Source organism: Peromyscus leucopus, chromosome 6, assembly GCF_004664715.2.
Source record: "Peromyscus leucopus breed LL Stock chromosome 6, UCI_PerLeu_2.1, whole genome shotgun sequence".
NCBI classification, from domain to species: Eukaryota; Metazoa; Chordata; class Mammalia; order Rodentia; family Cricetidae; genus Peromyscus; species Peromyscus leucopus.
Genome location: NC_051068.1, coordinates 45935953 through 45960942, shown reverse-complemented (window position 1 = coordinate 45960942; position 24990 = coordinate 45935953). Strand labels below are relative to the sequence as shown.

Genomic DNA, 24990 nt, shown 5'->3' with positions numbered 1-24990 from the left:
TAAGAGCTTCAAATTCACATTTTAGGATAAATATTTATAAATCCTGTATTTGCTGTATAATTTATAAATTTTCACACACATATAATATTTTTTCAAAAATCATGGTGAAAAAATGTAAAAAGAAAAGAATGATATTTATAGCCTTGGAGATACTGTTCACTGACAGGACTAAGTCAGCTCTGAGGTCAAAAGGAATGAGGGATTTGTGTGTGTGTGTGTGTGTGTGTGTGTGTGTGTGTGTGTGTGTGTGTGTATTAGTACTGGTATAAAACCCAGGGACTTGCCATGCTCATCAGGCACTCTACCATTGAGCTACACTGTCACCACCTTTCTCCTGACATTTGAGATGGAGTCTTGAAGTCGGTGATGGAAGACTCATTAAACAGCCCTTGCTATCCTTGGTCTTGAAATCTTCTTGCCTCACCCTCCCGAACAGCTGGGAATACTGGCCTGTGTCAATACAACGAGCATAACGTTTTCTTTTCCTTGTTCCTCTGAATTTTAACTTCCTAACTGCAGCGTTATTGAGAAGCTAAAGCGTGAGCAACTGAAGTTCTCAGTGAATGCCAACTAGTAATCAGCTGTGAGGTGTAATCAAGGATTTGGACCGTAGAATCTGCAGAGCTGTATTTGGTTCACACTTCCTAGGTAAACTTTGATAAACAGTTCAGTTTAGTCTTCAAAATCTCCATTTGGGGGCTGGAGAGATTGCTCAGTGGTTCAGAATACTCGCTAGTCTGGCAGAGCATCAAGGTATAGATTCCAGCATTCATGTCAGGTAGTTCATAGCCCCCTGTAACTCCATTTTCAGATATCTGACACCCTCCTCACACTTCTCCAGACACCTCCATTCATATCTCCATACCCACATGCAGGCACACACATACACACACACACACACACACACACACACACACACACACAGAGTCATGTAAATAAGAAATGAAATAAATCTTTAAAAATGTTCTCTTTGCATTGCTGTGAAAAAGGAACTTTCAGCCTTAAATATTTTTAATAATAACATATAAACAATATCTTCTATATCCTGCATATATAATGATAACAGTTATTAGATGCTCATTAAATGATAGAAATATCATAGTTTGCACCTTCTTGGTTGAACAAATTATCCAAATCCTTAACCAAAAATTCCTAAAAATAATTAGAGAAAGAAGAGAACAGTAATGTCACATCTGGGGAGGCAATACTGTGGCCTTACAGTTTATTTCATGACCAGGCAATAAAAATAATGTTAGCAAATGATAAAAATTATAGATCCTCAGTTCACAGACAGAACACTCCCATATACACCAGTTGTCTTAGAGTTTCATACTACTGAGTTTTGTCACAAATGTGACTCATTTGTGCCATATTCCTGGCTCCTCGACCCTCCTCATTGCGTATCTTTGACAGCCTAATGTAGACAAAGAAAACTAAAATTCTTCAATACTTTCAAAACATTAACCCGTATACCTGAAGTATCAGAAAATTATCTTTCTCTTGGTGTCTGTATGATGACAAAGCCAAACACATAAAAAGAAAAATATCCAAGCAAGCTGGCCGGCCAGTAGACTACCTGTACATTCTGATTTCTTTATATCATAAAGCAAAAAACATTTATAATAACCAGTGCTACATGTAGAGACATGTCACCCAGCATTCCTAGTAATCTTTGACAGTCCAAAGACCCACATATGCCCACACACTAAATATTATTCTTTAGGGCTATTCATCTTCACACTGATAAGAGTGGAACTCAGTCATGCCCACCAAATACCAAGCCCCCTCATACACTCATAGAGGGAAGGAGGCCAGAGTGTTTTGATAGAGGGTAAAAGGTTAAGGTTCCAAAAATCACTGCTTACTACTGAAGAAATGCCTTCTAGACAGTTAGGCCTGGAAGGAATCTTGCCCATCATATTCAGGCCTCACCTTGAGGTTCAAAGATACATTAACTACTGGAAGACATTAGGATGTAATGGATCTGGAACAGAACTCAGGTGCCTGTGTCTCAGGCCAATACTTTCTCCAATAAACCATGTAAAGTAGCTGTATATAACAGAAGATATTTAGTCAAGTTTGGACTCACAGGTGTAATAGCAGCAATAATAAGAATGAGAAGAGTTTTGGTTAGCAAAATCTTGAGTTTCTTAAAGCTTTCCCCTTGCCAAGCACTGAACCATTAAATATGTACTTGACACACATTGTCGTCCTTACTCATGGAACAGCTCCAATGGTTAGCATTACACTGCCAGTCATTTGAATTGGTCTAAGGGATTAAAAGGGGTTTTAAGGAATTTACCCATGATCACAGAATTAATTGGTAGTAGAGTCAAATTCTAATCCAGTTCTGTCTGAATACACTAGGAGAACGTTAGCTCTCCCCTCAAGTATAATAATGCTTGCAGAATAATATTAAAAAAAGTAACATATGAAGGCCCTCTCATATCCATATTCCCACTTACATCACAGACCATGAACATTACCTCAAAAATTGAAGACAGATGTAAATGCTGTCCATTATCACTGAGGGAAACCAAATGACCTTCTGGAAACTTGGTTAGCATACCAATCATCACCAATCCTGGAAATTGTAGCTCTGAGGACAAATGTTATCTTTGTACTCAAAAAGATAGCATTCATTTAAATAAAATAGACAGTTCCTGCTCAATCACATGCCAGTCCCAGCACACCACCTGTCAGTGACCAAGCACATAACTCTTGCATTCAGGCTGAGTAGTGTTTTAGAAAAGGCAGTCAGACTATTAAACATTCATACATATACTGAGTATGACTTTATTTTTCCCAACCACTCATTCCACAGGGACAGAAAAGGTAAGATATGAATGAGATATGTATCGAAGAAGGAACTGCTTCCCCAGGACAGTTCAAAATGGGTGGAAGCACTGTAGTAATTTTCGTACAATTGCACACTTCCTTAGCTTATTAAATTTTGAAGAGGTTATCAATTTGGAATATAACCTAAAGAGTTTATGTTTCATAATTTTACTTTATTGCTGAAATATTTATGCAAATATTCAGTGTAGGAAGATGCTGCCAGATGGAAATGCAATAGTTGTGGAATTCTTCCTGGCATTTCCGACAGAATGTATAATATCGAATCACTTTATGCTAATGTTTTGCAATGGAATACATATTTTATAGCTACTTTGAAATGCAAATTTAAGAGATCTAAAAACTCTCAAAATGGTGCCAATGTAAAGTAAACTAATATAAAAAGTAGGCGTTAGATAGATAAATTACAGCTCTTCCACATCTACTGGATTTTGGTCAAAGTAATGAACCATTTCTTTTACCCTTTGTGTAAATACATTTTGATATTTAGACACAGAACTGTGTTTGCCAAGGTTAACCTCAACCTCAAGCTCTTGTGACACAAGAATGCTGCCTTCTGAGGATACATTCTTCCTCAACCCCATTTTCATCCAATGAAATCTGTGATGTGGGGTTTGTGGGATTTAGTTGCATCTGAGCCTGAGTGGAAAGTTTGAGCTAAGTGCTGCAAGTGAGTTTGAATCACAAGGGGATTAACTTGGTTATTATCAGAGATCATTGGTGCTGATACCTGTTTACTACAGCTTATCAAGTCAGGTTTACTTCTACACTTGGTAGCTTGTAAGAATCACGACCACATCCTAACCCGACATTCATAAAAACGGTGCTCAGAACTTGGCTTTGACACTCAGACCTGTGAAATGACATCCAAAAGCACAGCCTTCTCACTGAGTTCAGTGAACTATTTCCTCTTTTCACATTGGGGTATATTTCTTCTAGGATTAAAAAAAAAAAGGCATTGCATTTTGAAAGGCGTGATTGTTCTTGACAACGATTTCAATTTATATTCTCCTTATGAGCTATTTTACCACTAATTATGACTCAGAGATTGAATCTGGGCAAGGAAAAAAATTTCTTGTGAATGATTAAAATAATAAACCCCAAAGCTTGTTTAAAATAACCATTTGGTTCACTTCGTGTCCTAAATCTACTCTAGAGTATTTTTTCCTGTCCCACCCCCCTCCCCCGTCTCAATGATAATAAAGAAAAACAAACACGTCAATGCCACTGAGATTTTTGTAGGTAATAAGATATTCAAATCCAGTAGAACTGATGGAAAGATATTGCCGTATTCCCTATTAATAAAATATTTTACACTGTTAATAAAGTCTATTGCACTTGGAACTAGTCATTATTCCACTCGTGAAACTGCAGTTTTGCAGGGAGGTGTGTGGCTGTAGCTTTGTATCACTGAAGAAGTGTTTACTTCATCTTGTATGATGCTTCCACTCTGATGATTACTGTATGATAGGACTATGTGCAAGGACTGTGATTCATGATTCCTCATGGTCAGTTCCATCAGCTCCCTCTCACTAGGAGGAGCTTTCTGGCCCATCCACTTCCTGTTCCCTGGAGCTTGCAAACACAAAACTACTTACTGTGGTATGTGTATGGTCCTGTTGCATACTTCTGCAGTCCATACATGTGGACTATGTGGGGTGTCTCTATGGAGGACAGAGTTCGTGAAGAACTCTGTTGGAGGGATATGAAGCTGTGGTAAAAAGTCAAGAAAGAACAACAGAATTCCTCCCCACACACACACACTGCTGTATTAAAAGCCCTGACCACCACCATAAATAGGCCCTGATCAGCAGTATGTTCTGGTTCTGGGGCTTTGCACTTAAAGTCACCTGGCATTTGTAAATCCCAGACTGAGATCACAGGGGTTTTATTTATTAACAAAGAAATAGAAGTCTATTTCTTTCCTGAGAGTGCAGGCATTAAACTTTTACACAAAACTCTTGCTCATACCATTAGAATTTTAGGGTGAATTGCTATAAGGTACAGCCATGCATGCCAGTGACTACACCAACTTCTCTCACTTAGAAGTGGTGCTGTGGGTGATTATTCTTCATAATAAAATTACTATTCTCGACAGTGCACAAGCACAAGCTAATGCAAAGTGAATCATGTGGTTCCCGACACATTTGAGGTAAATTGGGAATCACCATCTGGCAGAGAGCATCTCTTCTTAAAATTGCTCTCCTTTTTTTAATTAAAATGTGTTTTAATTAAAAATAGACATGTCAAGAAGTGCTGTATATCAATTACATGACTGACAATATGCTTACATTTTTTTCTAAAACATATGAACCAGAAATGGGATGTCATGTTATCTCTCAAGAAAACAATGAAATACAACATCTAGAATGTGAGGTTTGCTACCAGGAGCCATTGTCGCTATGTCAGAACTCCACCAAATATTTTCTGGAACATTTCATTGCTTTGAACAAGAACACCAAAAGGATGTTTACTACTCATTTTATGCAAATAATGGGGTTTTCATTCATTCCTCATCATGAATGGTTTGGAAAAAGCTCTCAAATGTTCTCAGCAGCCTAGTGAGTGATCATAGATATTCAAAGGTATATCCTTACTGGCAGTAGGGTCCTGCCTTGGGGCATGTGTGAATGAGTGAGTGTATGCATACATGCGTGTGTGTGTGTGTGTGTGTGTGTGTGTGTGTGTGTGTGTGTGTGCATGTATGCATGTGTGCATGTGAATATAGAAGCCAGAAGTCAATCTCTCCTGTTTTGTTTTTTTTTTTCCTAATCAGGAGCTGTTCATATTGCTTTTTTGAGTCAGGTTTTCTCATTGGGACCTAGGGCTTGCCAATTCAACTAGGCTGTCTTGCCAAGGAGCCCCTGGGACCTGCTTATTTCTGCCTCCTCAGCACTGGGATTCCAAGTTCAGGTCACCATGACTAGCTTCTTACATAGGTTCTGGGGACTAAACTCAGATCCTTATGCTTGAGTGGCAAACACCTGATAGAGTGAGTTATCTCTTCAGCCCTGTAGGCTTCCTTTGAGCACCTTCCTGTCCCTTCTCCAGACTAAGAAGCACAAAATAGTAAGTTCAACCATGTGGTAGGGAGATTGGAGTGGGTAACGGTGAGAGGTTAAAAACAAGGACACCAGGGAATTCATGGATGGAATGAGAAAAAGAATCATCCTGAATAAGGTAACCCAGACCCAGAAAGATAAACATTACTTATAAGTGGATATTAGCCATAAAGGATAACTGTGCTACAATCCACAGCCCTAGAGAAGCTAAGTAAGAAGGAGGGCCCAAGGGGGGACCCTGGGGAGGGAATTATAAGCAGTCTCAAGGGTAGACTGGGGGTGGGCAGGGATGGGAACATGAAGGATCGGGTTGTGGGGGGGTAGTTGGAGAGAGTACTGAAAGAGATGACTTAAAGGAGGGGAGCATTTCAGGGTCAGGTAGAAACCTGGTTCAAAGGAAACTCGCATGAATTTACAAGGATGACCCTAGCTAAGACTCCTAGCAATAGGTAACATGTAGCCTGAACTAGCCATCTTCCATAATCACAGTAGTGACTACTCCAATTGTCATCAAAGAATGTTCATCCAGTAACTGATGGAAACAGATGGAGAGACCCACAGCCAAGCACTGGGCTGAGCATAGGGAATTCTGTAGAAGAGAGGGAGGAAGGATTGTACAAGCCAAGGGGGTCGAGGACATCATAAGAAAACCCACAGAGACAACTAACCTGGGCTCTTAGGAACTTACAGAGTCTGAACTAATAACTATCAAGCCTACATGGGACCTACCTAGGCCCTCTACAGAGATGTAACTGTTGTGTAGCTTGGTCTACTTGTGGGACTCCCAACAGTGGGAGCAGGGGCTGTCCCTAACACTTTGGCTGGCTCTTGGGAACCTATTCCTCATCCTGGGTTGCCTTGCCAGCCTTGGTACAGAGGAGGAGCTTAGTCCTACCTCAATGTGCTATGCCATGCTTTGTTGACACTCATGGGAAAGCTGCTTCTTTCTGAACAAAAACAGAGGAGGAGTGGATTGGGGACAGATGGGAGGCAGAGGTACATGGGGAGAGGGTGGGAGGAGAGGAGAGGGGGAAAAACTGAGGTCAGGATGTAAAACAATTGATTAAATTTAATTAAAAAAACAAAACAACCAAAAATCCTTAGGAAGGAGAGATGGCAGCTCTCAGCTCTCTCATACACACTGTGTGTGTGTGTGTGTGTGTGTGTGTGTGTGTGTGTGTGTGTGTAACACAGAGGAGAGAGGAGACTAAGAGGTGTTGTCAGATAAGTGAGTTTCCATGGCATTAAGACCAGCATTTGAATCTTCCCACAAATGTCTGAGTTGACAATTACGACCATTTATGTCAAAATGTTCTTCTCAATGGTTAAAGTTTAAATACTAATGGTCACAGTGAGACACATTTTAGTAGTAATTATGTAGCTTTGAACTTTGATTTTCTCAATTGCCACGTATCACCAGAATCTTCTTTCTTAAAAAATGCTCAGGTGCCTACAGAGGTCAGATCCAGTTTTAGATCCCCTGGAGCTGCAGTTACGGGCCGCTGTGAGTCACCTAACTGGGGTGCTACGAACTGGATTTGGGAGCAAGAGCAGCACATGGTCTTAAGCACTGCACTGAGCCATCTCTCCGGCTCCAATCTGTCAAAGTTTTATCATAAAGTTAATAGTTCTAAAAGATATAACCCTTAACATTGTGTATATATTCATTTTAAAGCTCAAGTTATTTTTAAGTAGAATTAACAGAATCTAATACCCAGTGATTCAAGGCCTGCAACCATTAGTTTTAATATATACTTGCAAGGGTTCTTGATTTGGATATTGAAAGAAACAATCATCACCCCAACCTTAAGAATTGAAATTTTAAAACAGATGTCTAAATAAGCTACTGAAACAAAACAAAAGCCCAATAAGGTATCAACATGTTTAAATTAAACTCCAAAAAGCGGCAATTCCCTCATGACAGAGTAGATATCCATAGCTGCTCCACAGAGAGGGGTGGGAAGGTGCCAGCCAGCATTAAATGAATATTGAGCAGCTGCCGGAGGGCTGGCATGATGGATTGTTTCCCCAGGAGGCCTATCATCCCTGAATATTCATTTATCCACATATTCACTCACAGGTCTTTTGAGAATATGAAAGGTAATACGTCCAAAGCAAGGAGATCAAAGGAGGAAGGCTGAGGATGCTGTCCCTTTGAGGGACACAGATATTGTCCCAGGCCAAAGTCCCTTGAAAGGTGGCAAGTGTTGTGGGACCCCGCGGAACTGCTGACAGAAATACATCAGAGGCTCTCTGAGCTTTCAACTCTAAAACACCAGCAGCCAGCAGCAAGAGAACTAAGGGGGACGCCTTCCGGGCTATTCCAGGGCTTCGCCAGGCTCAGGGCAGCTCATGGCTGTGGACAAGTAGGCTAGAGGCATTGCCCCTGCTGCAGAATGAAAGGAACACCGCTCGATAACAAGAACGGCTCCCACTGGATGCAAAAGCCAACGGCAGCTGGGCTGTAAGCAGGGAGGGATCACCATGGCTCCAGAATTTGGCAGCTGAACTCGAAAGCACCAGAAGCCTTCTGGAATTTTTCCAGTGCTTTGACATGAAGCCCTGTTGAAAAGAGAGTCGGGGTCGTCTCTCTCAGGTATCTGCAGTCAGGCTTGAACTGCATAGAGAGACCGGTGCAGGAAGCCTGACGTCTGTTCAGAGCCACAGTGCAAGCTTCAAAAAAAAGGGGGGGTGGTATTATCTTTTCTTTAGTCTCTGCTGATCACCTGTATAAACTGGACACGCTAAAAATTTACAATGCACAAAAAAAATAGAAGAAAAGAAGGCTCATGATGGAGGGACGAAAGAATCAACAAAAGTAGGTTCCAAACTCGACCAGAGGTGGCGATTTTCCACATGAGGTGAAAGTAACTACATTAACCTTGTTGAAAGGTTTAGAGTACAGATGGACACCAAAATGAGGGTGTAAACAATTTGATAGTTGAATTCACCTGTTGAGTACAACATGAATTTTATACGGCAAAATCCTTCATTGATTACTCCATCTAGCTCTGTAAAAATGTCAGTGATTTTCAAAGTTATATCCTGACTAGAAAGATTCCAGTGTCTTAAATATCTCATTTGTTATCATTTTAATTATCATCATTATTGTAGGTGCTGAGCATTTGATTAAAACAATAAATCTGACAGGTAATGATTAAAGGTCAAATTGTTTTTATTGGAATGATATAATTTGTGAGCTGAATCAAATCATTTTTCCATTTGATCATCTACTATTGAGTAAGAATTACCTCTTAACAAAAAAAGAAGAGACAGAGTTTATCCATTGATTCTTTTTCTATTTATCATCTTTAATAAGCCTGAAAATCTATATTGGGATGGATAAGAATTCAGTTGTTGACCAAGTCATTAAACTTCCAAATTAGAGGCTTAGAATCAGCACTTGTCAACAAATAATACATTTGATTATCTATCAGTTGACAATTGTATTGGATCCTCTTCAATTTTATTGAATATAAATAATTAGAAACTATGTGCCTTGTAACACTGTTTGTTACCTAGTATCTTAGGGTTACTATTGCTGTAATGAAACACCATGAGCGAAGCAACATGGGGAGAAAAGAGTTTATTCAGCTTACACTTTCACATTACAGTTCATCATCAAAGGAAGTCAGGACAGGAACTAAAGCAGGGCAGGGACCTGGAGGCAGGAGCTGATGAAGAAGTCATAGGGGAGTGCTGCTTACTGACTTGTTCAGCCTGCTTTCTCATAGAACCCAGGACCAGCAGCCCAGCAATGGCACCACCCGCAATGGGCTGGGCCCTCCCTCATCAATCACTAATTAAGAAAATTCTCTATAGGCTTGCCTGCAGCCTGAACTTATGGAGGCATTTTCTTAATTGAGTCTCCTTCCTCTCTGATGACTCTGGCTTGTGTCAAATTAATATAAAACTAGTCAGTACACCTAGTTATTAGACTCAGCCTTCTTAAAATCAACATCAATACTTCTTTATCTTGGAGATTAACATGCTGGTAAATTCAGTGCAGGACATATCTTTTTTTTTTTTTTTAACTTAAGCAGTCTTTAATGAAAGCTGTGCATGAGATGCTCCTACGGCTGCATCTTCTCAATCGTTTCTTCTTGAATTTGCCCTTCTCCTTTCCTAGTTGTTGACACTTGGCTTTCCTTTCCAGGATATTTGGCAGTCTTTGTCCAGCTTTAGCCTGGTGATGACCACCTTGCTGGGGTGGATGCCCACATGGACGGTTGTGCTGTTAGCCTTTTCTCGCTGCACTCATTCGATGTAGATGACGTATTTCTTCCTGGACACTTGGACCACTGTGCCAATCTGATGACCTTGGTAGTGTCCTCAGACAACCTGAACTTCATCATCCTTTCAAATGGGCATAGATCGTACATTGTACTTCTGCCTCAGTTCTTTGAAAAGAGGGGGAGACATGATCTTCCTCCCAATGTGAGAAGGTGCATTGAAATGCTACTTGCAGTTCTTGCTTCGGTTAGAAGTCACAAAGGCATTGAACTTCATTTTGGTAGCTGCAATCACATTTTTTTTTTTTAAAGAAGAAGGGTAGTTATGGAAGGAGAAGGAAAGTAGAAATAATCAAAAGAATGTTTTCAAACACATTCATTGTAGAGAATGTTTAACAAAGAGGTGGAATTCTGCAACTTTTGGTCCATTAAGTAAGTTCCATCCATGCCCTCTCAGCCTCTGGTAAACATTTTTGTAGCCCCACTTTGAGTAAAATGCACAGACTACATGCCTCTGTATCAAATGTCATGGAAGGGAACTTTGTTCTTAGATAAACTGAATTACTGCCTCAAATACAGCTTCATGTTTTATAGGAAACACAGCCAGTTTGAACCATGGAGGAATATTTCTTAATTCTGTTCCCACCTCCTGATGAAACCTCTTGAGTCAGTAGTTCTGAGGAAGGTGGTACTTGTGACCTTGGATGGACGTTTAAAAGCCCATTGGCAGAGATTAACAGCAGTGCCCCCTCATGTGAAAACAAGGAGTTTCTTTCTTTACCAAAATAGCAAGAAAACAGATGTGTGATCAAACATCACAGTGCTATCTTCCTAGTCAAAATAACTAAGGGTTTTTTCTTCTAATTATGTTATACTTGACAAAGACAGTATTCTTCATTTTGAAGATTCCAGAAGCCTTTGTACTTTCTGAAATGGCTCAACATGGCAATTCTTTGTTGTAAAGGGTGTGGATACAACAGACAAGACCCAGAGACAGCTTCATTTGATTGTTTTGTCAAGCTGCCTGTGGACAGCTATGGAATCTAGGAGTATTCACTCAGTTGGCTGTGACTATCAGGAAAAGACCTCTCAACACTACGGATGGATCATGCTAGCAAAATGAAGTGTCATGTTTCTTACTCAGTTAGAAGCTGCCTCCTGAGTATGTGGGTTCAGGTTTCCAGTGGAATATCTTTGGCTGGGAATTTCAATATGCTTAATATATATTTTTAAACACAGACTTTTATATTTGGTAAAGATAAAAGCATTGGTAATGTTCCAACATGCTAAAAACAAGTCTTAGGAATAGTCACAGAATCCAACATCTTATTAGATTATTCAGCTAGCTAAACAGCAGTGTGGATGGATTTGGGTTTCCATTGTCATTAACCTCCTCCAAGCTGCCATTATCTTTGACCTGGATTACAACAAGAAACTCTAAGTCGATTTTTCTGCTTGCACTTCTGGACCCAAGCCTGTGCTCTACTTGCAATGGTCACCACAGTGGCTTTAGGGTGCTGCTCAATATGGTCTACCACTTCCTCTGTCCTTTCATCTGCTGCTGTACTCCTGCTTTCCTCTGTACCAGCCACCCTGAGTCTTGGCCGCTCTTTGTCCTTCCCAAGCAGGCTGCTGTCTTAACCCACCCCCGTCTTCACTCAGCCTACCCACAGTAGCAGAGCTAGCTATCTGCAAGGTTCACCATCATCTTTCTCAAGCATGATCTTCACAGAAACTTTCTCTAGCTCTATTTAAGATTTCAGAGCTTAATAATGCCCCAATATATTTTTTATTGCTTTATTATTTCTTTTTTTTTTTTTACTTCAAAGGCAAGCATTTATATCTATTTTTCTCACTGTTGTATTTCCAATAACCAGCAAAATTTCTGGCCCAAAGAGAGAACTCAGCAAATATTTATTGATGTAAGGTTGTGAAAGAAGCATCCAGATTTCTGCTTCATCATAAGTGGTAATGAAGAAAGAACACATGATGTTAACTGGGCATTCCTTGACTTTCTTTTTTTTTCCCATGCCTGTATGTGAGTGCATGTGTGCACGTTATGTGCATGGGTGTGGTGGACAGATGGTAATCCTGGGTGTTGTTCCTTAGGAGCTGTCTCTCTTGTTTCTTTGAGACAAGGCTTCTCACTAAGATCTAGGGCTCTCAAACTGGGCCAGATCAGCTGGCCAGCAAACTTTGGGATCCACCTGTCTCCACCTCACAGGCCTAGAATGATAAGGAAGTAGCAACCAGCACGTCTGGCTTTTCTCATTTGGGTTCTGGGGAGCAGATGTAGGAGCTCCTGCTTGCACAACAAACACGTTACTTATCGAGCTATTGCCCCGCCTGACATTTTTCAGTGTCAACATTGAAGCCAAACCCAGTGCAAGTGAAGATGAATGCCATCTAGATAATGCAGGGTGTGTTTATGACCAACAATAAGAAGTATTTTAGATGCCAGAGGGAGGTCACAGTAGTAGTTTTATAATGTTTGATCATTTCCTGCCACCATTCACTTGTTTGAATTGAAATAAGACAAATAGTACAAACTAAAGAATGTGTCTTAAGATTCCTTGACAATGGGTGCCTGGCTCCCGCTCTCACAGCCATTGCAGTACATTGAGCTCCATAGAGACAGTGTCGGGGCAAGGGCGAGCTGGACGGGCACTGGGCGACTCTGTGCCTCGCAGAGGAAAATCAACTAAACATGGGCAAAGGAGATCCTAAGAAGCCAAGAGGCAAAATGTCCTCATATGCATTCTTTGTGCAAACTTGCCGGGAGGAACATAAGAAGAAGCACCCGGATGCTTCTGTCAACTTCTCAGAGTTCTCGAAGAAGTGCTCAGAAAGGCGGAAGACCATGTCTGCTAAAGAAAAGGGGAAATTTGAAGACATGGCAAAGGCTGACAAGGCTCGTTATGAGAGAGAAATGAAAACCTACATCTCCCCCAAAGGGGAGACCAAAAAGAAGTTCAAGGACCCCAATGTACCCAAGAGGCCTCCTTCGGCCTTCTTCTTGTTCTGTTCTGAGTATCACCCCCAAATCAAAGGAGAGCACCCCGGCTTGTTCATCGGGGACGTGGCGAAGAAGCTGGGGGAAATGTGGAACACCACCGCTGAGAACAAGCAGCCCTACGAGAAGAAGGCTGACGAGCTGAAGGAGAAGCACGAGAAGGATATTGCTGCCTACAGAGCTAAAGGAAAACCTGATGCGGTGAAGAAGGGGGTCATCAGGGCTGAAAAGAGCAAGAAAAAGAAGGAAGAGGAAGATGAGGAGGAGGGTGAAGAGGATGAGGAAGAGAAGGAAGAAGAGGAAGACGAAGATGAAGAAGATGATGAATAAGTTGGTTCTAGTGCAGTTTTTTTCTTGTCTATAATGTATTTAACCCCCCTGTACACAACTCACTCCTTTTAAAGAAAAAAATTGAAAAACTTGGCCCTTACTAGTATAAAGAATTGAAACCCTGACCCATATTTCTAACCCATCTGGACTAAGTATCAAATAATAATTCCCTAAAGTCCAATGTTTACTTGAAAAATCACATTAGCAACTGCTAGCATGGCTAAAATAAAAGTGACTGCACCTAGAAGGGTTGGCTAGGGTGGAGAATCTCCCAGGTATTGCTCACATGACTACAATACAAAAAAGCCACTCTAGAAGACAGCTTGAAAATGTCAAATATAAATAATTTATCCCCGCAATCCACCTAGCTCAAGGGAAATAAAAACCTACATTCGTACAAAACCTATATATGCATATTTATGATAGCATTATACATAAACTGTAACCAATTATACATAAACTGTAAACAATTCAAATATTTAATGGGAGACTAAGCCAACAAAATTCCACCCACAAAATGGAATAGTATTCATAAGCATAAAGGCTCAAACTACTGGTATTTCCAAAACATGATGGCTTTCAAAGGCAATCAACTAGGTGGAAGGAACCAGTCAGTCTTATATAGTGTATAACTCCATTTATATCCTACTTTAGAGAAGGTATGGGGTGGAGGACAGGTTAGCAATTACTAAGAGTTAGGAAATGTAGGCTGATTTGCCGGAAGAATCAAGAAATACTAAGAAAGACATGGGATGTATATATGATTATTTTTCATCTTTATCATAGTGATGGTGACCTGAATACATGCATATGTCAAAACTCATAGGATTCTTCATTAAAATAAAAATCTTCCATTAAAACTTTTCATAAATGTGAGTTATTGAAAAACAGGGAAGACAGAGCAGGATTTCTTAGGACAGAATCTGGTCAATTTGAAGGAATGTGTATCAGATGCTGTGTCCAGTGTTGCTGGTGGATGAATGATCCTTACACATCCCCTTTCGTGCCTCTCACCTGTAAAACACACACACACACACACACACACACACACACACACACACACACACACACACACACGATCAGATGGCGAGCAGTCTTACTGGCTATGTTTTCCACACTCTCAGGTGACCTAGAAGGCCGACCAGAAGGGCAGTTGTTATCAAACAGCATTCTCACATGATGGCATTCACTCTATCATGACACATTCTTGGCAGCTTTATGAGTTAAGGGTGTGCAATCCTGTTGTCATTTTCTGTGCAGATCATGATCTTAGGCAGCGTGTTTGACTAAGTCATTGAGATCCATGTTTCAAAACTGACAGGAATGAGTTTAGGTCTTGTCTTTTTCCTATTATCTTTTTTGTTCAATGGAATATATGTATACATGTGTGTGTGTGTGTGTGTGTGTGTGTGTGTGTGTGTGTGTGTGTATTCTTGGAATTCAGAATTAACTATTTAGAGTATATTACTAATCCATCACTACTAAATGTTAATCATCTCATACATGCCAATGTTTACTTGAGAAATTACATAAGTTTTAAGTATTGTCAAGCTCCAATGTAATATGAATTTTCCCAAAGTTGATATAATGGGATCCTATTATATTTTGGTGATGCCAAGCTAATAGCCTAAAGGTTGGCTTCAAGCTAGTGTGTCTAAAATAAATGTTGCAAGAAAGCCCAGTCTATAGCAACAGTCTTTGATATCTTCTATTTTCCATTCATGGCTCCCGTGACAGTGACAAATGGAACCATAACCACTGGATAAATTCTGAATTTTAATTTTATCCTCACACAAAGCATCAACGTTCCCCCCCGCCCCCCCCCCCCCGTGTGTGTGTGTGTGTGTGTGTGTGTGTGTGTGTGTGTGTGTGTGTGTGGTGTGTATGTTGCTAATAGGAAGATATTGATCGGTTTCCACATAACAGAAGAAAAAGATCGTATGAGTGATACCCATAGCAAACATTTGTTTATTCTAGATACTATAAGAAGAGTTTTACTTCATGTTTTCTATTATTCATCTCCTAAATTCTCATAGAGCTTGAATTTCTAAGCCTTATATCTCTCCTTGGGGATCTAACTGTCCCAGAACATAAATGGATGTAAAGAAAACATGCTTGCAATTTTAAGTTTATAGACAATTCAGCAAATATTGCTTATTTTGAAAATAAGTAAACTGATGACTTTTGTTGCACAATATAAAAAAGAAAAAGAAAGCCCCTTTGAGGCTGACACAATTTCATCTTGGGAAATTATTTACTTATACTTTCCACAGTACAGGCTCCATTACAGAAGTAACAGGCTTTAGTACGAATCTTCTTGTGGTCACTGACTTGGCTTAAACCCAGGGACGACCCAGTGCTGCCAATAAACTCTGAAGACAATGACAACCAGCAAGCCAGGTGAGGTGGGTGCCAACTTTGCTAGGGGACTTGAGTCCATAAATAGTGCAAAAATCCCAAGAAACACACACAGAACTGCTCTGTAACTGATGGATAATCATCTCTCTTCTGCAGTCAATGATGTGTAAAAATTTGCTGCAATGTTCCAAACCTGCTTTCCCTGCCCTCCTCCCCCCACATGCCTCATATAAATCCTTTCCACTGTCCAATGGACCCAAGATTATTTAAATTCCCAAGCTCAGATGCATCCCGTGAGCTAACTGGTTCAGAGGAGTTCTACTGCAAAGTCATAAGCCCCTCTCAACAAGATGTACACCAACCAAACTTGCAGCTCTCGTGTTCCCGGTAGATGGATATTTCATTTCTAGAAGAAACCTGTGGATTGATTCAGCTCTTAAAAGTGAAGAGTAAACCTATCCAGGCTGTTTTCTTGTAAGCTGCAAATTACAAAGTGGAAGAAATATTTGGTACTTTATGATATTTCTATTAACATGATTTAATGGAAAAAGAATATAGACTGTTGAGACTAACTTGAGGTCAAATCCCAATTTGATAATTTATTAGAAGTAATTTTGAACAAGGTGTTAGAATTACTGGTGCAAAGATAAGGCTTGTAGGGCTATTTTAAGGATAAATAACAGTAACATAAGCAAAGCCACTGAAAACCATTTGATGAGTATCTACGATGAACATATACTTGGCAAAGTGCCCAAAATTTGAGGCTAACAGAGGACTAATCTGCAGAGAATTTGTTCTGAATCGAGGAGATACACAAACAAGAAGACAATAACACTGGGCTGGCTGAGCGGTGTAAGCTTCATCTTGGGAGGGAGCAATGAGGTGTCAGGAGGACACACTAGAGAAGGTGAAATCTGTTGTAGTTTCAGTGGTGAACAAGGACTAGTAGAACCTATCCAAAGACCCTGGAGCTGCGCACGTGGCAGAGGGAGGCCAGGAAAGTGACCTGAGATAGCAATGGTGACTGTAGAGGCCTCATGTGCAGTGTCCTGCACTGTCACTGCTGATTTTAATCAGAGAAAGGTTGTGGTCAAGTTGTGTTTTGGTATTCTTCCAGTGGCTACAGGGAGGACTATCTATTTGCAGGACTTGAGGCAGAGAGGTAATTCAGGAGGTAAATGTGTGAAGTGTGGGGAAAATAATGAGGGTCAAGTAACACAGTGTCAATGGTGTTGGTGAGAGGAAAAAGTGGTCCAAGTTAGTGCTTCAGGAGAGGCAAAACAGATGACTTGAGAGGAAGCTGGTGGTGGAGAGTGGAGAGTACCTCCCTCCTGGATGGAGGTGTACACTGTAGCACTTTCCCAAGGTGGAGCTAAAACAAGTTTTGGAGCAGGCTTTGGACATGCAGAGCTTGATGAATGAGGAATTTATGTATATCTAAGTTGCCATCCATATTGTCTCCCAGAGTTCCCTGTTCAAACCCAGGTACCCAACACAGAAATCTTCCCCAGAATTTATCCTCAATCCTGTGTCACTTCCTCAAGCTCTCACTGGAACTATCTGAGACACCTCCCTCAGTTAACTGCTTTTCTTCAGACCCTGGCATGGGAGTCTGCTGATAGAGAGCTACCAAGCCAGATACACACGGCAGACATGAGGCACACAGGTCTCTGTACTAGAAGAGTTCTGAAAAGAGAGATAAGCTTAGAAATCCCCACATATAAGAGTCGATGGGAGACAGAGTAAGGAATTAGTTCACCTTGGGGAAAGGAGCCTTGGAGAGTGGTTGTGACATAAAGAAAACAAAAAATAATTTCAGCAAAGTCTGGAAACTGGATAGCTTTAAGAGGTTCTTGCTTGTTTTTAAATGATAATCAGTGTCAGGAAAGTTTTCAAAGTTGTCTGGAAACACTGGACTAATTATTTTATAGTTATATAATCAATCTAATTTATGGTTCCTCTGCTGTACCTTGAAAATTGAGTATTTACTGGTTCTTTATGAGCTGTAACATTTTATGGCCTGTCAGGGGGTTGATTGATACAGTGCACTGAAAATAATCATATAAGATTACCTTAAAATGCTTATCAGTATCCGTCATTTTGACAGTGGAATTGCAATACTATAAATCTACAAAGATTAAAAAATTTAAGTGGAGTGTTCTAAGTCAAATATTTATTAAAATATCTCAACTACACCCAAGAAAGAAACAGAAAAAAATTCTAATTTGATACAAAGAAAAGTTAGCCCTAGGATCATGGGCTCACAACAGAGCTTATATTTTTCTTAATGGATATTAGAGTTACCTATCATTTTTATTATGTATCTCCCAAAAATATTTTCCAAACTAGTGTGCAGTTTTAGAAGATATCATCTCTTCAATTTCATTTCTAAGCAACATCTGGAAATAGCAAAAGGAATTACTGATCTGTATATTCTTTGATAAGTCCGCTCTAAAAATCTGGCTAAAATATAAAAATGTGGATTATAGATTTTCAGTGACTTGAAACTAGCTGGCTGTATCCAGTTAGTCTTGCTGTACCCTAACTTTATCTACTATATTTGACCATCATCTTGTATAAACCTCCTCACCTGGTCCCTAACATCCCCATAATAGTATGCTTACCAACTTGTATAGCACAACTCTAGTTATTATGACTTATAAAACTCCAAATTGCTCAAAAATAGAAGTCACCCCTTAGCCATCCATGTACTTTGGGGGTGCTAAATTCAACAGAATTTTCTGAAATGAAGGATTTATTCTCCACCTCATCAATACAGTGGTCATTTGTCATGTGTTCTGTGGCTTAAGATATGGTTAATGTATCAGAAGAATTGAGCTGTTAATTTTCTTTAAGAAACTTAAACTCAATGAGATACAAGTGATTAATGGCAACCATATTGGATACTACAGCTGAAGGCTTATTAGAGGTCTGGAACATAGCAGGTATAATGTTTATTGAAATGGACAAGATTTCTTTTGTTTGGTCACCTAAGTTTTCCCTCTAGCCTCGCTCAAGTCTTTGCTCCATTTTAAATTCTTCTCAATCACTTCACTGATGGAAACTTCTGAGCTATCTTTCATTTTGCCTATATACCCTCCAGGCCTGGCTGATAGAGCATCCTTCTCTGTCTTGGAACCCCTTTAGACCACAAATTTGTCTCTTTTGCTTGTTTCTCCCTAGTTCCTCATTTCTACAGATGCTATAAAACAGGAGTGTATTTCCACCAGAGTCTCCTCCACAACATGTAACCATAAAACACAGACGCAGAGTCATTAAAGCCTCAAGGGAAAATGCATGAACAAAATATCAGCCCGATTCATTATGAACAGTTATTATAAACAGTGGGCTTGCTAGCAAATGACAGGAAAACTGATTTGCATTTGCAACAAAATTATGCCACACACATCCACTGCAGCTCCCATCCTCCTTCCCATTGAATTACTGAGACTTTTTAATTAAAGAAATCCTGCCAACATAGAAGGCTTTGGGGTCCATGGATCTTGTGTGTGTGTGTGGGGGGGGGGCTTGACTTGAAAGGTTTGCTAACATCTGGGTATTGTACAAAATTTCAGGTAGATTAAAAAGTCCTCGATACCCACAAGGAGAAACAGCTCTAAATTATTAAGTACTTACAAAATTCTAGGTGGTGTGTTAAAAAATAAAATCCTCTACCCCTATCCTGGAACTTCTGAGTATTCTGTGGTAGCCCATTTTCAGGTTCCTCGTGGCTTTACCCAGTAGGTCTGCATAGAGAGGATGATTGGACCACAGGCCTGAGTGCAGGTGTCTGAGATGGTCTGCACTTGGCTGTGCAGGGCTGGGGGCTGGGGGTGAGGAGGTCTTTTGCTCCACCCCTTGGCATTTCTATAAATACCCTAGGTTGATGGAATAGGTTCCAGGCTCTCTCGAGACTATCCTGTATTTTCTGTCTGTTTATCTCCACATTCTAAATCCTTATGTCTAATATTTCCTGCTGCTCCTACTCAAGAGCACTCTGGGGAAATGTGGGGGTGGTGGGTAGCTCCCCCACAGTATTCCAAGGAGGGGTTTATATTTCCATTTGACTAAAGAAGAAGAGGAATCCTTCCTATTTCCCCGTACAGTAGGAGCTGCCTGGCTCCAAATCCTTCCTACTATACTCTTTCTACTCATCATCTTGATCCCTCTTAGGTGTCAAGCTATCAGTCAGTCCAGCAATTAATAATCTCTAGAGCCAATCATTTAAATTGTATTCATTTTCCTCTCTGTATAAAAATGTTATCATAAATCATGCTTTTAAAGACAGCTTTGATTTCTTTATCAGCAAATAAATATATCCCAATTGCCTTCTCTTTCCTTTAAGGTCCCTATTCTGTAACAATGCAACATCTTCATAATCATGCAGGGGTGAACCCTGGAAGAGGCCTGGCTATTTTGTCTGCTTGGTGTGTCTGGTAGCTGGGCTTACCACTTTGCTGAACTCAAGCAACGTTTTGTGGTGGTGGTGGTGGTGGTGGTGGTGGTGGTGGTGGTGTGTGTTTAAGGAAGTAGAATGAGCTATAAACACACTGATTACAAAGCTGGACTTAGCCAGAGAGTAGTCTGGGGTAGTCACTTTCCCCTTTGGTTCTCAACTCCTCCATTCATAAAATGATCAAAATAACAACAGGGTCTATATGGGAGATTTTATGAGAACTGAATTAACATTCTATGCATACAAAAATGCTTACAGCATCAAACAAATACAATCTTTTTGTCACTTTAACATTAATATGTATAATTTACATAATTAGCATGCCTTATTTTAAATTAGTGAAAGACTTCAGCTTAATTATGAGGCATCCTTGATAAGGGTAGGACAGAAGAATGGAGAAATGGAACCCTCACCCTGTAATATGATTTTTGGACATATCTATAACAGGAAAATGTGTGAAGCAATAAGTTACAAAAGAGAAGAATAAGTATCATAGTATGGAGCCAGTATTGGCTTAATACATCTTTGGTATATGTATTTTAATCTAAAATAATAGGATATAGAATAATGCGAGCCCATAATCTGTGTTAAATAGGTAGTATTTGATTCTTTCTCTAAGATCTAGATAATAATATTCATCAAATTCTGCTATGCCCGTAGATCAGTGCCTAGTGCAATCATCATCAGAGAGGCTTCCTCTAGCAGCTGATGGGAGCAGATGCAGAGATCCACAGCCAAGCATTAGATGGAGAGAGAACCCAAACTGGATCTCTCCATCAGGTCCCTCCCCTTGGAGCTTAAAGAAATCTGAAGAAGAGGGGGAGGAAAAATTGTAGAAGCCAGAGAGGTAGAGGACACCAGAAGAGCACAGTCCACAAAATCAACTAAGCAGGGGTCATAGGGGCTCACAGAGACTGAGGTGGCAAGCACAGGGCCTGCCTGCATGAATCTGTGCTAGGTCCTCTGCTTATATGTTATGGTTGTTAGCTTGGTGTTCTTATAGGACCTAACAGTGGGAGTAAGAGTATCTCTGACTCTTTTGCCTGCTCTTGGGACTCTTTTCCTCCTACTGTGTTGCCTCTCTCAGCCCTATATGATGGTTTGTGTCTAGTCTTATTGTATCTTGTTATGCTGTGTTTAGCTGATAAACCTGGGAGACCAGGTCTTTTCTGAAGGGAAACAGAGAGGAAGTGGATCTGGGGAAGTGGGGAGGTGGAGGGGGGACCTGGCAAGGAGTGGAGGGAGGACAACCTATGGTCAGAATGTATTGTATGAGAGAAGAATAAATAAATAAAATATGATTTTCATCAAATAAACTGTATTTTCACAAGGAGAAATAGTAAATTAAAGACACAAAGCAGAGTAATTGTCAAGAATGGCAACTGTGACTAGTTACACCATCTGCTCATGACCTTGGGCAGTTACTTAGCATCTCTTTGCTTTAGTGCTACTGTCTATCAGTAAAAATGAGAAGAAGAAACAGGGTTGCTATGAGGAATAAATGAAGTTGTACAGGTAAACCTTTTAAAACAATGCTTGAATACTCTAAGAGTCCAACTGTTCACTGTATACATGAACGGTGAATCACTACAGGCATTTCAGGTGTAAAAGCCCATAGCTATGGTCATCTGTGCCTTTCAATATTAAGCCATTACTACTGTTAAAATTGCCAGAGATTGTTGTTATTACCTTAACTATGTAAAGGTGTGCTGCATTGGTTTAGGTTGCATTTGTTTAACTATGTAAAAATGTGTTGTATTTGTTTCACCTTCCCTGCCTAGGGTACCCAATTGGTCTAATAAAAAGCTGAATGGCCAATAGCTAGTCAGCAGAGGGTATACAGGGCTGATGGGCAGAGAGAATAAGTAGGAGGAGAAATCTAGGCTTGAAAAAGAGAAGAGAACCAGGGAGAGAGAGAGATAGATACCTGGGGCCAGCCAGTCGGGCAGCCACCAGCCAGCCAGACACAGAGGAAGAAAAAAAAAAAAAAAGTAGGACATACAGAATGAAAGAAAGGTAAAAAGCCCCAAGACAAAATATAGATGAAGAGAAACATGTTAAATTAAGTTGTAAGAGCTAGTGGGACGCCGGGCGGTGGTGGCGCAGCTTTAATCCAGCACGGGGCAGAGCAGGGATCTTGTGAGTTCGAGGCAGCCTGGGCTACAAGTGAGTTCCAGAAAGGCCAAAGCTACACAGAGAAACCTGTCTCAAAAAACCAAAAAAAAAAAAAAAAAAAAAAAAAAAAAAAAAAAAGAGCTAGTGGGACAAGGATAATAATAGGCTGAACAATCATAATTGATGATAAGTCTCTGTGTCTTGATTTGGGAGCTGGTTGGCAGCCCAAGAAAGCCTGCTACAGGAAGGTAATGGTCCTTTCTTTCAAAACTAAACATGTTAAAGGGAAAAATGTAAAGAATTGATACATCCTGCCAGTTTTTGATAAAAAGGTAATTTAACATTCCTACAGTGGGCTGCAGATACTTTATGGAGCAGGAACAGTAAGGGAACACCAGACATTCTTGAGGTGTGATGATGATGACTAAATAAACAATTAACACAAAGCCAGTCCCCATAAGAATCAACAACTCTGGATTGAGTAGACACCTTTTATATCATAATCATAATTTGTCCCATAAGCCTACTTTCCCAGACTAAGGAAACTAAGCTTCAAGAGAATTCTGAAAACACATCTTAGCATGCATGTGTATGAGAGAGTTCATACACATCTATTGTTCACCTTTCCTCCTATAGCAAACACTGCAGTGTGCACTAAAGGTAAATGATCTATGATCAGCTTCCAAAGAACAAGTGGGTTGCCTTAACCATAAAACTGAAGCTATTAAAACAAACATTTGGAGGGAAGATCTACATAATTATCAAGACAAAGTTGGTAAATATATGAATCTGCTGAAAATACTGCTAATGCTCATTTCAATAACTAAGATGGCTTGTAGAGACCAGGACAGAGTTCATTCCTCTCTAAAGACTGGCACAGTGGTGGACATGTTATATACTGTGTGGAACATGTGGAATTGGTTTGCATTCCAATACTGGAAGCTATTCAGTCAGCACATGGCTCGTTGTAACACAACTACCTTTGAGCATAAAAACTTTTTTTTTTTTCAAAACCAAGCACACAGTTGATCAGGATTATTCTAAATTATGTTAAATAGAAGTGTTTATGACAATCTTTTGTTTCGTTGTTTATTTTTATACCTATCAGATGAGTGAGATTGTATTTCTTGAGAAATAGCTGTGTTTCTCAGCTGTTTCAATTGTAATGCCAAGTTTCAGCTCTGTCTTCCTCATAAACACTTTTTGTCCCTTTACTGTCAATCTTCTATGAGAGAAAGAGTTTTAAGATGGCTGCTGATACAAGATGAGTTAGAGAAAACCGTGGTCTAATTTCCATGTTTCAGACATGTTCCCTTTTGGTTTTAGGTTGAATTTTTAGGGCAATAATACCAAAATCCAGAGAATTATTCTTTTATTAATATGCTCCCTGGTCTGGGAGAAATTCAAAACAGTCTCTATCAGGAGTATTATATAATTTTCAAAGAAAATACACAATTTACCATAAAAATTCTCAACCTCAACCACAAATGAAATTGTCCTTAGATGTTTTTTACCTATCAGAAGCACAAAGGTGAGAAGGGCTGGTAATACAATCTGTTGGATCACTGCAAGTATAAGGACACTGCACACCATCTAACCTTGTAGAAGCAATTTATCCATTCCTTCCCTCTGTCTCTTCTCTGTAACTAGACAGATGATAGATAAATACAAGGTAGACAGACAGATATAGATAGATAGATAGATAGATAGATAGATAGATAGTGATATTTACTTTAAGGATTTGTATTATAAATAAACTCACATATATCCGCAGAGAGGCCGAATATATCAACAGATAACAGTTAGATCATATATAAAAATAGGACTCTAACGCACAACAACCTAATCAGGAAACTAACCCCTTCTCTCCAGTAAACAGACTGCTATGTGTCAAGCTCTCAGGAAGCCAGATTGCTTTCTCTGGTAACAATCCAGGAAGCTAAATAGCGATTTCTGCAGCAATCATCACCAAACAACCTTTTATAGATTAAAATCTAATAGTGTCACTAATTTTTGTTCCCTCTTCTAACTTAAGGTCAATCAGAGAAGGCCCAGTATGCTCTCCTAACCAATCAAACAGGCTGCCCCTCTCCTAGCTAGCTAGCCCACATGCCCATGCCAACAACCTCCAACCGGCCTTTACATGAGAAATCTGCCTCTTTTCCCATTTCCGAATTTCCCTTTCCTCTGTCAACTTTTGACAATCTGCCAAATACAAGTGGCAATGACCAGCTTGGAATAGACTTAGTTTTCTCAGTTAATATCAATTTATATCTGCACTATGCAAAACCACAAAAAAGATATTTACTCCAGCACTACTTAATGTATCAAAGGGCTAAAAACTAATGTCCATCCACAGAACTACTCCACTTCTGAATGTAGTCCATTCATAAATGGGATTGTGAGCACATATTAGCTACGAAGAGATAGAGAAATGTGTATGTACCTGGATATTCATCGAGGTATATCATTTAATAAACAAATTTTAAAATGTGTTCGAAATATGCATTGTATATAACAAATGCAAACCTAAATATTTGAGTCAGTTCACAAGAAATTGATAAAAAT

At 39.8% G+C, this 24990-nt stretch overlaps 2 protein-coding genes and 1 pseudogene across 2 annotated transcripts in view; 1 reads left to right on the top strand and 2 right to left on the bottom strand.

The window, feature by feature from the left end:
• LOC114691717 (IQCJ-SCHIP1 readthrough transcript protein) overlaps window positions 1-24990 on the bottom strand; it is a 735800-nt gene that overhangs the window by 505041 nt on the left and 205769 nt on the right. The window lies entirely within an intron of this gene.
• On the bottom strand, window positions 9936-12847 carry LOC114691720 (annotated as a pseudogene).
• Window positions 12818-13493, top strand: LOC114691719 (high mobility group protein B1-like). Its single transcript, XM_037206650.1, has one exon. The coding sequence runs from the start codon at window positions 12858-12860 to the stop codon at window positions 13491-13493; it is 636 nt and encodes a 211-aa protein (XP_037062545.1). The 5' UTR covers window positions 12818-12857.

Excerpts from the sequence above, each read along its gene's own strand:
- LOC114691719 (XM_037206650.1), top strand. The coding sequence starts at position 12,858 with ATGGGCAAAGGAGATCCTAAGAAGCCAAGAGGCAAAATGTCCTCATAT.